Source organism: Muntiacus reevesi, chromosome 2 (assembly GCF_963930625.1).
Source record: "Muntiacus reevesi chromosome 2, mMunRee1.1, whole genome shotgun sequence".
In the NCBI taxonomy this organism is placed as follows: Eukaryota; Metazoa; Chordata; class Mammalia; order Artiodactyla; family Cervidae; genus Muntiacus; species Muntiacus reevesi.
Window position 1 is genome coordinate 163241242 of NC_089250.1, and position 12747 is coordinate 163253988.

At 38.1% G+C, this 12747-nt stretch overlaps 1 protein-coding gene across 4 annotated transcripts in view; it reads right to left on the reverse strand.

The window, feature by feature from the left end:
- Window positions 1-12747, reverse strand: part of ATE1 (arginyltransferase 1) — a 158396-nt gene that overhangs the window by 128845 nt on the left and 16804 nt on the right. For 3 of the 4 annotated variants that reach the window (XM_065923456.1, XM_065923454.1, XM_065923457.1), the window contains 2 exons: window positions 12097-12326; window positions 8934-9062 (listed from right to left, as the gene is read on the reverse strand). In XM_065923456.1, the coding sequence (XP_065779528.1) occupies window positions 8934-9062; window positions 12097-12326 (359 nt within the window). Of the gene's footprint in view, window positions 1-8933; window positions 9063-9989; window positions 10119-12096; window positions 12327-12747 lie in introns of all 4 variants that reach the window. The other variant, XM_065923455.1, reaches the window with a different exon arrangement.

The window sequence follows — 12747 nt, forward strand, 5'->3', positions numbered from 1 at the left end:
TCTCTGAACTAACTTCAGAAAACGGTGCTTTAGGATACCATGAAATGACCCCAATCACTATAACTTTTAAAAGTTATATAAGACTGTTTGATGGAATAAGCCAAAAGATTTGAAGTATTTATAGATAAAAGAGCATAATTTCAGGGACAACAAACAAACGGTGGCAAGGGGAAATAAGGCTAAGTGCCGACAGTGTTGAAGCTGGGCAATGGGCACACAGGGTTCACTGTATTATTATCCCTACAAACACTTGAAATTTTCCATCTTAAGGTTCTTTATAAAATTAAGGTAAAAATACGTAATTCAGATATATTAATCCTAGTGATATGTCTTTCAAATAATATGTGAACGTTTTTCCAAAAAAGCTTCTTAACCTAAAACCACTGTAAAAAACAAACTTTGTTCATCTTTTTCTTTTAAAAAAAACCTGTTTAAAGATTTCTTTAAAAAAACAATAAATGGTTAAGTAACACTGTCAATGTCATGGCTATCTACAAACAAATAGAGAGTAACTGTCTGGTGTTATTCAACTGCGTACTTGTGGCCTAGGAAAACATTTCCACTATCTTCATCCATAGATTCAAAGAGCACTGTCTTTCAAACAATCTGAACAGAAACAAAGATGATGGGCTCTGTGACTTATGCCAGAAAAGTGACTTTACTGTTAACAAAGACATCGAGCAAGTGATAAACTACTTTCATCTCCCGCTACCATATTTTCTTGTCGCTAACTTGTGAATGTGTGACATAATAAATGGGAAAATGAAAACATGAAACAGGGTGACCATGAAGTCTGAGAACCTCCTCTGTTTAATTAGAGAACAGCACACTTATAGGAGGAAGTTCTCTGTAGTACAGATCTGTGAAAGTGAAAATGAAAGTCACTCAGTCCTGTCCGACTCTGCGACCCCATGAACTATACAGTCCATGGAATTCTCCAGGCCAGAATACTGGAGTGGGTAGCCTTTCCCTTCTCAGGGGATCTTCCCAACCCAGGGATCAAACCCGCATTGCAGGCGGATTCTTTACCAGCTGAGTCACAAGGGAACCCCAATACAGACCTGTAACAGGGACTTATTAAAAGGAGGCAGGTGTCCACTGCAGATAACAAAGCCACAGAACAAGCAGTTCAAGAAAGATCCTTGTGAACACACTGGAAGAAGAATAAAGTCAGAGGAGTCCCAACCCAAAGGCAGCATCTGCCCAGCCCCTCCCCCCAACCAAGGAGTGGTCGGCAAAGAGGAGGGGGCAGATAACAACGGTGCCCCCAGGGGGCCCTCCCTGCATGACACCAGACAACACCCAATACACTGCCACACAGTGACTTCTCTAACCTCTCAAGCCAGGTTTACTTTCCGTACTGACCCCAACTCTATGCCAGGTAATACACAAAGCTGGCTATGTCACATGAGCAGAGAGTCACAAGTTTGGTTTCGACACCTTTCGTTCCTCTTTGTACTCAGTTGTATATATAGTACCTCCAAATTCAAAATGAGAAGAAAAGTTGTTCTGTAACAAACTATTTAAGCAATAAATAATTTTTTAAAAAAGGAGAGGAATATATACTGCTCTTAAAATTTAAGTTAAATTCTCTTTAATTCTATAATAATGCAACTATGATATGATACACACATATACAAACACAAAATCACATCACACAATTATCCTACAGTGAGGACAGAAAGGGACACAGTGTAAGCCAATCTCTTGAGTGCAGACTTCTTATAGACCAGACAAGGTCTAATCTCTTACTGCTTACAAGTTTTATTAAGGAAATAATCTGTATTCACTCATTAAATTTAATACAGCAGATCCCTATTCTAATTGAGAAAAATGTTGAGTCATTAAAGACACTCTTAGAAAGATTATTTTTAAACCTTGTTAAAAATATTCCTAGTTAGGACAACAGTCCTGTCGACTTCATGATCCCTTAGAATGCTTCTGCTTACTCCTTTCCACTTCTCTGTTCCCATCAGCATCAGTCTCTCACCTGTTTCATTAAACTATATAAAATATAAATACAAAACAAAATTCTTTATATACATTTCAGCTTATGATCAGAGAGATCATCCAAAATAAGAAACTTCTTCCTAACATTCTTTCCATACTCTAAAAATTAACTAAGGATACCAAAAAAAAAAAAAAAAAATCCACAAAGTCTGAGACCAATTCATTTGGGAGTGCTATGGAGAAAGACACTCTCATATTCTGGAGTAAAGACAGTACAACCATGGAGGGAATTTGACAATAACTAGCAAAATTCTATGAGCTCTTGTCCTTCGATGCACTAGGTCATATCAAGCAAAAAAGTACACCTCCACCCAAAGGCAAAATGACAAAATTATACTATCTAAAACAGCAGAAGATTAGAAACAAGTCCCATGTCCATTAACTAGAGATTGCTTGAATAAACTACAATATGTCCAATCAAGAAAAAATAAAAAAAACAAAGAATGATTCAACACACAAAAAGAGATAAAGCAAACACAGAAAACTAACCCGTGTTGAATCTAGATGATGGAAACAAGGTAGTCAGTATACCATTCTCTCAATTTCCCTTTGTCTGAAAGTCCATCATAAAATCTGGAAAGCAATTCACTCAATGCCTCAGAATTGTAATGCGACTACTGGAGCTACGGCTACGGCCTGTTCTCCACATAGTTTAGAAGAGCTGAGATCTACTGGCACTTAATACTATTAGATAATGGTATTATCTATAACATCAATAAAATTTTAGCTAAAAATCCCATTATTTGTATCCTATGGAATTACTTGTATTTTGAAAAACAAAGATTCTTAAATGCTGGCTTTATATTGTATCATACAAAAGATAGGTCACAAATTACTCCTGCTTTATTTTATCTAGATAGTATTATTTTCTGAAAATCTGATATCTACCTGAATGATTGAAAACAGTAATGGAAACAAACATATAGAATCATTTATGAAGTCTCATACAATCTCACCCTCTGCAATTATGCATTACTTTTCTAAAGATGTTACTAAAAAGAACTGACTTGCTATTCTGGATATCAAAGCAATCTATATTTATTTATATCCTCATCAAATCTCTCAAAAAATAACCTACTTCTTGGGGTGCCTAAGTGATTTTATTTTACAGTTACCAACAGAGTTAAAAATGGATTTTCTGCATTGATATGGTTGCTTAAAGTTCCCAAGTTAGTATGCTGACTGTTATTTACTTCAAACGTTTTACAACAACAAAAGCAAAAATGTATTTTCTTGAACATAATTAAATTAGTTTGGCCCATTATATGGACAAAACCACAAAACAGAGAGCTGCTGCCTGGAGCCAGGAAAGCAGGTCAGATCACTTGAACTTTCCAATGGAGAACTTTTCTGGCTTTTCTTCCTGTCTCTGAGCACTGGGACACCAGCTGGTTACTCACATAGAAAACCGTACCCAAGGAGGAGGAAAACTCGTACTCCTCGACAAGAACTAGGTTCCTTCAGTACAGAACGCCAACGTGGAGACTGAGGAGCAGAGCAGCATGTCCACATCAGTTTCTCTAGGCAGCCAGCACCACAGAGAACTTACTCTCGCTCTCTGAGCAAGGATTTGCCAAGTGAAGGAAGAATTTCTAGGATAAAAAGCCAGCAAGTAAAGGAGTCACCTGCAGCAGTGACCATCTCCCGACACAGAACTACCATCAGGGCAGCTCACAGGTCTTAAAATTCCCTCTCAATAAGCCCCAAGTTTAATAATCTACCTAAAAAAGATCAGAACTAGGACCAAGTTCCTGACCAGTGCCCTGTTCATAAAGCAGAAAGGAACTGTCCCTGCTCGCAGCTCCAAAGCATGGACACAAGGGGGCACAGGAGGGCCATAAGAACAGAGACAATCTCACACACTCTCCCTCTCAAGATAAACTGTAGGCCAGCTGGTTTACCAGAAGGAAAGTGGAAAAAAACACAGTGAAGGAGAGCCCTGATGGCTCAGCAGGTAAAGAATCCACCTGCAACACAGGAGACACAGGTTCAGTCTTTGGGTCGGGAAGATCCCCTGGAGAAGGGAAACAGCAACCCACTCCAGTATTCTTGCCTGGAAAATCCCATGGACAGAGGGGTCTGGCGGGCTATAGTCAAAAGTCACAGAGTCGGACATGGCTGAATGAGGTCAGAAAAAAACCTCAAAGACTGGCCTCAAGAACCGAAGCTGCAAAGGCAACCAAATTTAATAAATCAAACTACAGAGCAATTTATGCTCCAGGGCACTGCTGAAAATACAGCAACCAGTCAGCAAATGGTGAAGCCTAAAACCTAGATGTGAAACAACAAACACTTTAACCGAGAGATCAGGGAAAGAGATAAAGAGAACACTACTAAAACCACTGTAGTTGTGGGGTGACTGTGCAATGCCCAAGGCTGAGGCTCCAGGGAGTATCATCAGAGGCTTCTCGAATATAAATGCATATTCTCCTTTCTTCTCTGATTTTAAAACCAAATGCATCCAACAATGTGTATATAATTGCATTGTTGGGACAGTAACATATAGAAAAGTAATATATTTGACAACATCGTAAAGAAAATGAATGGAAACAAAGGTGAACTACAGTAAGAAAATTATATTAGATGGTAACTCGAATACACAGGAAGAGATGGAACAGAACCAGAAATGGAAGTTAAGGTTAATTTTAACAAATCATAAATAAATATTTGTTCCTATTTCTCCTCTCAGCTTTATAAAAGACATAAAGTCACATAAGGTAATAACTAAAGAACATATATTGAGATCACAACATATATAAGTTATAAATAGCACACAAAGTGGGAAGAGGGACAGCAATACCATTTTATTCCTCACTGGACTCAAGCTGCATAAATCTGAAGTCACTCCTGTAAGTCAACAGGTATATGGTAAGCCTAGAGCAGCTACTAAGAGAACATCTCAAAAATACATAGTGAGGAAATTAAGAGTAACTGAAATCCTACACTAGAAAATATTCGTTAGTGCAAAAGAAAACAGTAAAGAAATAAAAGAAGACAGACATGAAACACAGAACAAAAGTGAAATGAAGACATAAATCCAACTCCATCATTAACAACATTAAATATGGATTGATTAAACACTTCAGCTAAGTGGAAGAGACTGCTCTCCCTTCAAATTAAAACGAACAAGATCCAAATATACAGCGACTAAAAGAGACATACTTGAAACTCAAAGACACAAACAGACTGACAATAAAATGGTATAGATATATCATGCAAACAGAAACCGCAGGTAGATGGAATGGCTATACCAATATCAAACAAAATGGATTTTAAAATTAAAAATCCTACTAGAGATATAGATAATCCACAGAATGGAAGATATTTTCTAATATTTAAAAAATATTTGTATTACTTTAAAATATCTAAAATTTTTCTAATATTTTTTAAAATGGGCAAAAAATTTTAAATGGGCAAAATATGTAAGCAGACATTTACTCAAAGAAAATATACAAACTGCCCCAAAAAGCAAATGAAAAGATGCTCAATATCATTAGCCATCGGTGGTGGTGGTTTAGCTGCTAAATCGTGTCCGACTCTTGCGATCCCATGAACTGTAGCCTGCCAGGCTCTGTCCACAGGATTCTCCAGGCAACAATACTGGAGCGGGATGCCATTTCCTTTGCAAATCAAAACCTAAATGAAGGGACTTCCCTAGTGGTCCAGTGCTTAAGACCCTGAGCTTCCAACACAGGGGGTTCAGATTCAGTTCCTAGTTGGGGAACGTGCTGAGGTGCAGCCAAAAAAAATAAACACACCCTCAATGACATAGCATTTCACACCAACTCAGATGACCAAGAATTTAAAAAGGGTAGCTCTTTGAAAAACAGTATGGCAGTTCCTCAAAAGGTAAATACAGAGTATTTATTTATTTATTTACATTTATTCATTCCTATGACCTAGCAATTCCACTCCTAGGTATACACCCAAGAGAAATGAAAACATATGCCTATTAATAATAAAAATCTGTCCATGAATATTCATAGCAAAGCCTTCTATACAAGCCCAAAATGAAAACCACCCAAATGGCCATCAATGGATGAACAGAGAAACAGAATCTGGTACATCCATACAACAAAATATTATCCAGCCACAAAACGGAATGAAGTACTGACACACACTACAACATGGATGAAGCCTGCAAAAATGCTAAGCGAAAGAAGCCAGTCAACAAGAGACCAGTATGATACAATTTCATTTACCTGAATTGTCCAAATTAAAGAAATCCAAGAACAGAAAGTGGAATATGGTTGCCTAGAGCTGGGATGTCTAAAGGATAATGAGTGACCACTCTGGGGATGAGGTTTCTTTTTTGGATGATGAAAACCTTCTGGTGTTAGTGATAATGGCTGCATGACTCTGAATATACTAAAAACCATTCAGTCATACACTTCAAATGGGTAAACTGTATACTATGTGAATTATACATCCAAGGTCATATAGTCAAAGCACGATTTTTCCAGTAGTCATGTACAGCTATAAGAGCTGGACCATCAAGAAGGCGGCGTGCTGAAGAACTGATACTTTCGAACTGTGGTGCTGGAGAAGATGCTTGAGAGTCCCCTGGACAGCAAGGAGATCAAACCAATCAATCCTAAAGGAAATCAACCCTGACTATCCATTGAAAGGACTGAGGCTGAAGCTGAAGCTCCAATAACTGAGCCACCTGATGCAAAGAACCAACTCACTGGAAAAGATCCCGATACTGAGAAATAATGAGGACAGGAGGAGAAGGGGATGACAGAGGATGACAAGATTAGATGGCATCATCGACTCAATGGACATGAGTTTGAGCAAACTCCGGGAGACAATGAAGGACAGGGAAGCCTGGTGTGCTGCAGTCCATGGGGTCGCAGAGTCAAACATGACTTAAGTGACTAAACAATAACAAAACTGTTATAAAGAAATAAAAGCACAGCACAGTCTTGACTTACAAAATGCTATCTCATATTACTTCTTAGAAACTACATTCAGAGACATGACAAACTGACCCATATGAAAATCAGTATCATTTCAAATATCTCTGAAAACTCCGTATGAATTGTTAGACACAATATAAATAAAACTCTATGAATGAAGTTAAAAAATTTATCAAAGCTAAATATACTCACTTGTATGAAATCAAAGTACTAAACAATCACAAACTTTCCCACCAGTATGAATTTTCTATAAGTATATGATCCTATAAAATGAATCATTAAGGCAAACCCATGACAGACTGAAGGCAGGAGGAGAAGGGGATGACAGAGGATGAGATGGTTGGATGGCATCACCAACTCAATGGGCATGAGTTTGAGCAAGCTCCGGAGTTGGTGATAGACAGGGAAGCCTGGCATGCTGCAGTCCATGGAGTCGCAAAGAGTCGGACATGACTGAGCAACTGAACTGAACTGATTTGGTTATAATAAAGAAATACACTATGTATTTCAATGTAAACAAAAGATCAAATCACATATTCAGAGTTCCGAACTGCTGATGATAGTGAATGTAAATATAAGCTATTTTAAAAAACCTCAAATATACCTGAGCCTAAACATAACACTGCCCTAGAGCCTGCCTGGAGGTTAAGTGGCACTGATCTTTTTGGACTTGGCTCAGATGTCACTTCTTTCAGATAATCCTCTCTCACTCCAGTCTCACACTAAGGTGGCTTTCCTTACTAACCCACTAGCTAACTCGAACAGCACTGGAATTGCTTACCCATCTGTCTCCCCAATGGAATGGACCCCATAGAGGACTGAAGCCCAAAAACGGAGTCGAGGCCGGGGGGAGAGTCGAGGTTTAGTGGGAACACATCAGATGTGTTTTTGCCCAACTATCCATACCTGGGAAGCAGGAAGGCACAAGGCCAGAATCTCAAGGGTAGTAGGAAAGAGTAACGTGCAGAAAGGAATTAAGACCTCCTGAGAGTATCAAAGGAGACCTTCTTGCACCTGGCAGAATCCTTATCTATAAATGCTACCACCCATAGCTACGGGTCTCAACAGGAAATTTGTGGGAGCACTTCTCAAATCGGAACATGAACATGAAATCACCTGGAGACCTAGTTCACAATGCGGACTTTGATTCAGTAGGTCTGAGGGGAAACCTGAGATTCTGTGTTCCCAGTAACACTGATGCTGCTGGTCTGCAGACTACACTTTAACTAGAAAGGCTCTGGGAGACCCAGAGTCAGCCTTCTCACACGGAACATGCAGCATTAACTCCTGCCATATTAACCATCTTTTTTAAGTTAACACATTCTGTGTCATTAAAAAGACACAAAAATCAAAACTTCAATCCTTCTGCATCTGTTGGCATCTTTCTTCCAAGACATCACCGTTCAATTGTGAAAAGTATGCAATCTCTTACTCATCTAAATATCTGCAGCTGGAAAACACAGGCCCTCAGTAAAGGCTTGTCAAATGATGCTCTATACAACCTCACCCCTGGGTGATAGACAGGGAAGTCTGGCGTGCTGCAGTCCATGGGGTCGCAAAGAGTCGGACACAACTGAGCAACTGAACTGAAACAACCTCAACATATTCAGTTTTTCCATGTGCTTCTTGTTAAGCTGTATTTGTTCACTGGTTCATCTTTCCCGTGTGAACATCAATGCCTCGAAGACAGAGACGCCCCCCTGTGGGCTGTGGCACAGCCTGGCACACACAGTGCATGCAGTGACGTCAGCTGACAGCCCGACGACTGATCTATAAACATACGACACTCAGGCTCCTGGAGAGAACATTGAGTAAGGACACATCCTTTTTTTTGAGGGATTTAAAATGATCACATGTATGACTCGTTTTCACAAAAGTTCAGGTATACACCCTGCAAGAACCATCAGCTCCACTTAACAGATAAGAAAATGGCATAAGAATGTTATACAGTATGCTCCTTCATAGACAACCTCAGCATAGGAAAAAACGTTTAGTGAACGGTACCTCGGTCTTCCCACATTCATCAGGCGGATCCTGGTGTATGGCCATTTGATACTTGACATACAAAGAAAATGACTGGCTGAAGGACGACTTGAACTCTGGGTCCTCAAAGGAGACAGGTACTAACCTCACCTTCAGAGCAAGGAAAATACAAGCAAACGCTATTGAAACATCTCTAACTGATGATATGCTTCTGAAGGTGAGGCTAGAGTAAGATCTCCGCAAATCCACTGCCAAAGCTCAGCACTGGCATTGTTCATAAAACGAGTAAACCTTGGAACAGGCTGACAAGCACAGAGCCTGATGCATGAACTTTACACCAATATTTATGAAAAATTTAAACTCATAAGGGCCGGGACAATTTCTTTGGTTTAATTTCTCCCTTTATCCATGTAACTCTCTGCATACAGCAAAGTCAATATTGTTGCCCATGGTACTAACACTAACTCTGTCACTTCTACTTATATTAAGGGCTTTTCCCCCTCCAGATTTTTCTTGGGTAATGTGGTTTACAAAATTACAAATCAAGGCCTTCATATGAGAACTTCAATTAAAACATTCTACTATCCATTCTAGTTCTACTCAGTTGTATATGGCCTGCACATCAACAAAGAGTAATTTAGCTACTAGGACCTCTCTCTATTCATGACGTCTACATGGAGATAAAGCACGCTAACTGTGCTGGGCAAAGTATGGCTGCCATAAAAACTGGGATTTTTTTTTAAACTTTTTTTTCCAATAAATATTTTAATTTAGAGATCTGTTTTTCACTGAGTCTTAAGCAAATGCATCTAAACACGGTGATTTTTAACACGGGGATTTTAAACACGGTGATTCAACATTTCCATGTTGAAATTATACATAAAAGGCACTTAACATGGCCTGTGGTAAAATCTGCACTTTCAGAATGTCCATCATCCCACAGTCCTATCTCTTTGCAGATATATTGCAAATTGAACATAAATAAAATGCACTACAAATAAACCAAGAATTCACACAGTAATATCAAATAGAGGGGAACTTTCATTTGCTCAGAAACATTACACTCGCCCTGCTGACCTGGCTCACAGTTGGTTTATCGGGCGGGTCCCTGTGAACAACCATCTGGTAACGTTTATAGACCTGGTAAGACTCCTGAAATGTGGCTTTGAACTGTGAACTTGGTGGAGATGATCTCACCACCCTCACCTTCAGAAGGAGGTAAAAAACAATGTTCATTAATTCATTTATTTATTCCATGGAATATGCATTAACAGTTACTCCCACCCTCAAAGACCCAAAAGTTTCAATACAAATATTAAAGCAGAAACATGTAACAGCAATATTTTAACTCTAAAGATCAACCGTTAATAAGTAGAGAAAAAATACTATTTCTCCAAATTATAGACTCATTAACAAGGCAGAGGTTCCTGCCCAAATTCTAAGACTAAGCTCTTTGACTGAATTACGTAAGACTGCCTCAGCTATAAAACAAAAGATTAGTTCTGGCATTCAAGACAGAGACACAAACAAATACTCTTTAATATTAGCTGTACACAACTCACCTTTAGTAAAACAACTCAAAAGACTGAAAATGTGAATATATTTTTTGGACACTCATTCATACACCATTAACTCTAAACTTACAACTTTTTAATGTAAGTATAAAAGACAACTTTCAAAAACTGTTACTATTCCGTAGCATTAAAAAGACTCTAAAGTCAGATTCCCGGTACTCAAATCTCAAAGTTATCATTTTAGTCAAGTAAATAAATTAACCTCTCAGTACCTTAGTTTCCTCATATGTAAAATGAGGATGGTATTACAAGTGGTAACTATACATAGTAACAGATGACATTTCTTTAATCTTATTTACTAACCAGTTAAAATATGTTAGCAAAACAGAATAGTAAAATACAAAATCAAATGTAATGTAATAGAAAGGCCTATCTGGAAACGTCTTGTTTGTGCCATGAGGAGCTGTTCTCATGAAAGAGTGACACCTAGTGGATAACAAAAATCCATCCATTCTGGGTGTCATATTAAAAAAATAAAGTTTATAACACAAGGAGCTTAACCCAGTGCTTTATGACAACCTACAGGGATGGGAGGGAGGCTCGAGAGGTTGGGGACACAGGTATACTTTTGGCTGATTCACACTGTCGTATGGCAGAAACCAATACAACACTGTAAAGCAATTATCCTCCAATTAATTAAAAAACTAAAAGCTGCCCACTGAAGAAGTGTTGTATTAGGTGAAACCTGCTGCCCTGAATACATTACTAATAAAGCTAAAAGACTCTTCATAAAGTATTTTAAGTGGTAAGTTCCATTCTTTTTACAATTTGGGAAGGAGAAAGTTAATACCAAAACACAGCAGCCAAGGAATTATAATAATCAAAATTGTCAAAACTTATGTCTAAGAGTATATACTGTCCTAAGGTTTAAACTGCACCAAAGTAAATTTTTAACATCAGGTTTTCAGTGATAAGTGATATTCTTAAATGACATTAAGCTATAAATTCAAAGGCTGACCAGTTACTAATCAAGTAGGAGAATATACTGAAGTCATCATGGCAAATGTTACAGAAAAAAATTTTATAAATATACCAAACTAATACTGAGAAACCTAGACTTAATATGGAATGTAAACTGACTTGGGAAAAATAAGAAGAATACTCTAAAACTATTCATATTATGTCTAAACTGTCTAAATTCAGACATATTTCTATTTATAATGTCTAAACTGCTGGCTTGCATACGTAATACCATTTGTTGCCTTGATCAAGACCAGAATATCAAAATCAATGAAACAGTGATTTACCTACTGTGATCTCTTTCTTTCACTATCTAAACCAAAACTGCCGAAAATGAAATTTTAAATAAATTATTTTAAAATTTTTCACTCTAATGAATAAATTTCAATTAAGGTGTACAAAAAGCCAGAGTACCTCAAATAACAGTAACACTAAAACTGGAATTTTCACAACTTTAGTAGCCACCTTTTTAAATCTTAAGGAAAAAAAGTTTTCCTTAAGAGGCAATTAACTTAGTAAATATTAAGTGCCACTCCATCCCAGTTCACTTTAATTTCCCATTATATAAACAGCAAAACATCAACTGTATAATCCTCAACTGAAAAGAAACAAGCTAATCAACAAAAACAAAAAAATGTCCTCCAAGGTACCTCTAACTTGTGTGATGCATTCTCTGGTAAAGATTCAAAAATTAAATCTTCAAGTGACTTGGGTTGGTTGGATTTAGTCCTTGGTGAGAGCAAAGATGAGGGCTGGCACTGAGCTTGGAAGCCCTCGCGTTCTCCAGCTGGGTTCTGCTGCATGAGTTTTAACCTTTTCCTTTCTTTCCTGATTTCCTTTGCTTTTCGACATGGAGGCTTACTCAAATCTGCTCCTCTGCCTAAAAAGGAATTTTAAAACAGCAGATCAATCACATTTGGCTCCAGAAATATTTTTCAAAAATCTCAAAGGTTCTACAGAAGTAGTCCAAAGAGTTCCAATTGTTAGGTTAGCTTTCAGTGCAGGTTTCAGAGGTTTCATGGTGTAGACCTCTAAGTTGATCTTTAAATCTACCTTAGAACTGCCAGAGAAAGTAAATAGTAACAGAAACTTTTCAGGCTGCTCTTTGAGACCCCATGGACTATAGCCCACCAGGCTCCTCTGTCCATGAGATTATCCTGGAAGGAATACTGGAGTGGGTTGCCATTTCCTTTTCCAGGGTATCTTCCTGACTCAGGGATCGAACTCACGTCTCCTGAATTGTCTGGCAGATTCCGAACCACTGAGCCACCTGGGAAGCCCCTAATTTTAATTAAAAAGAG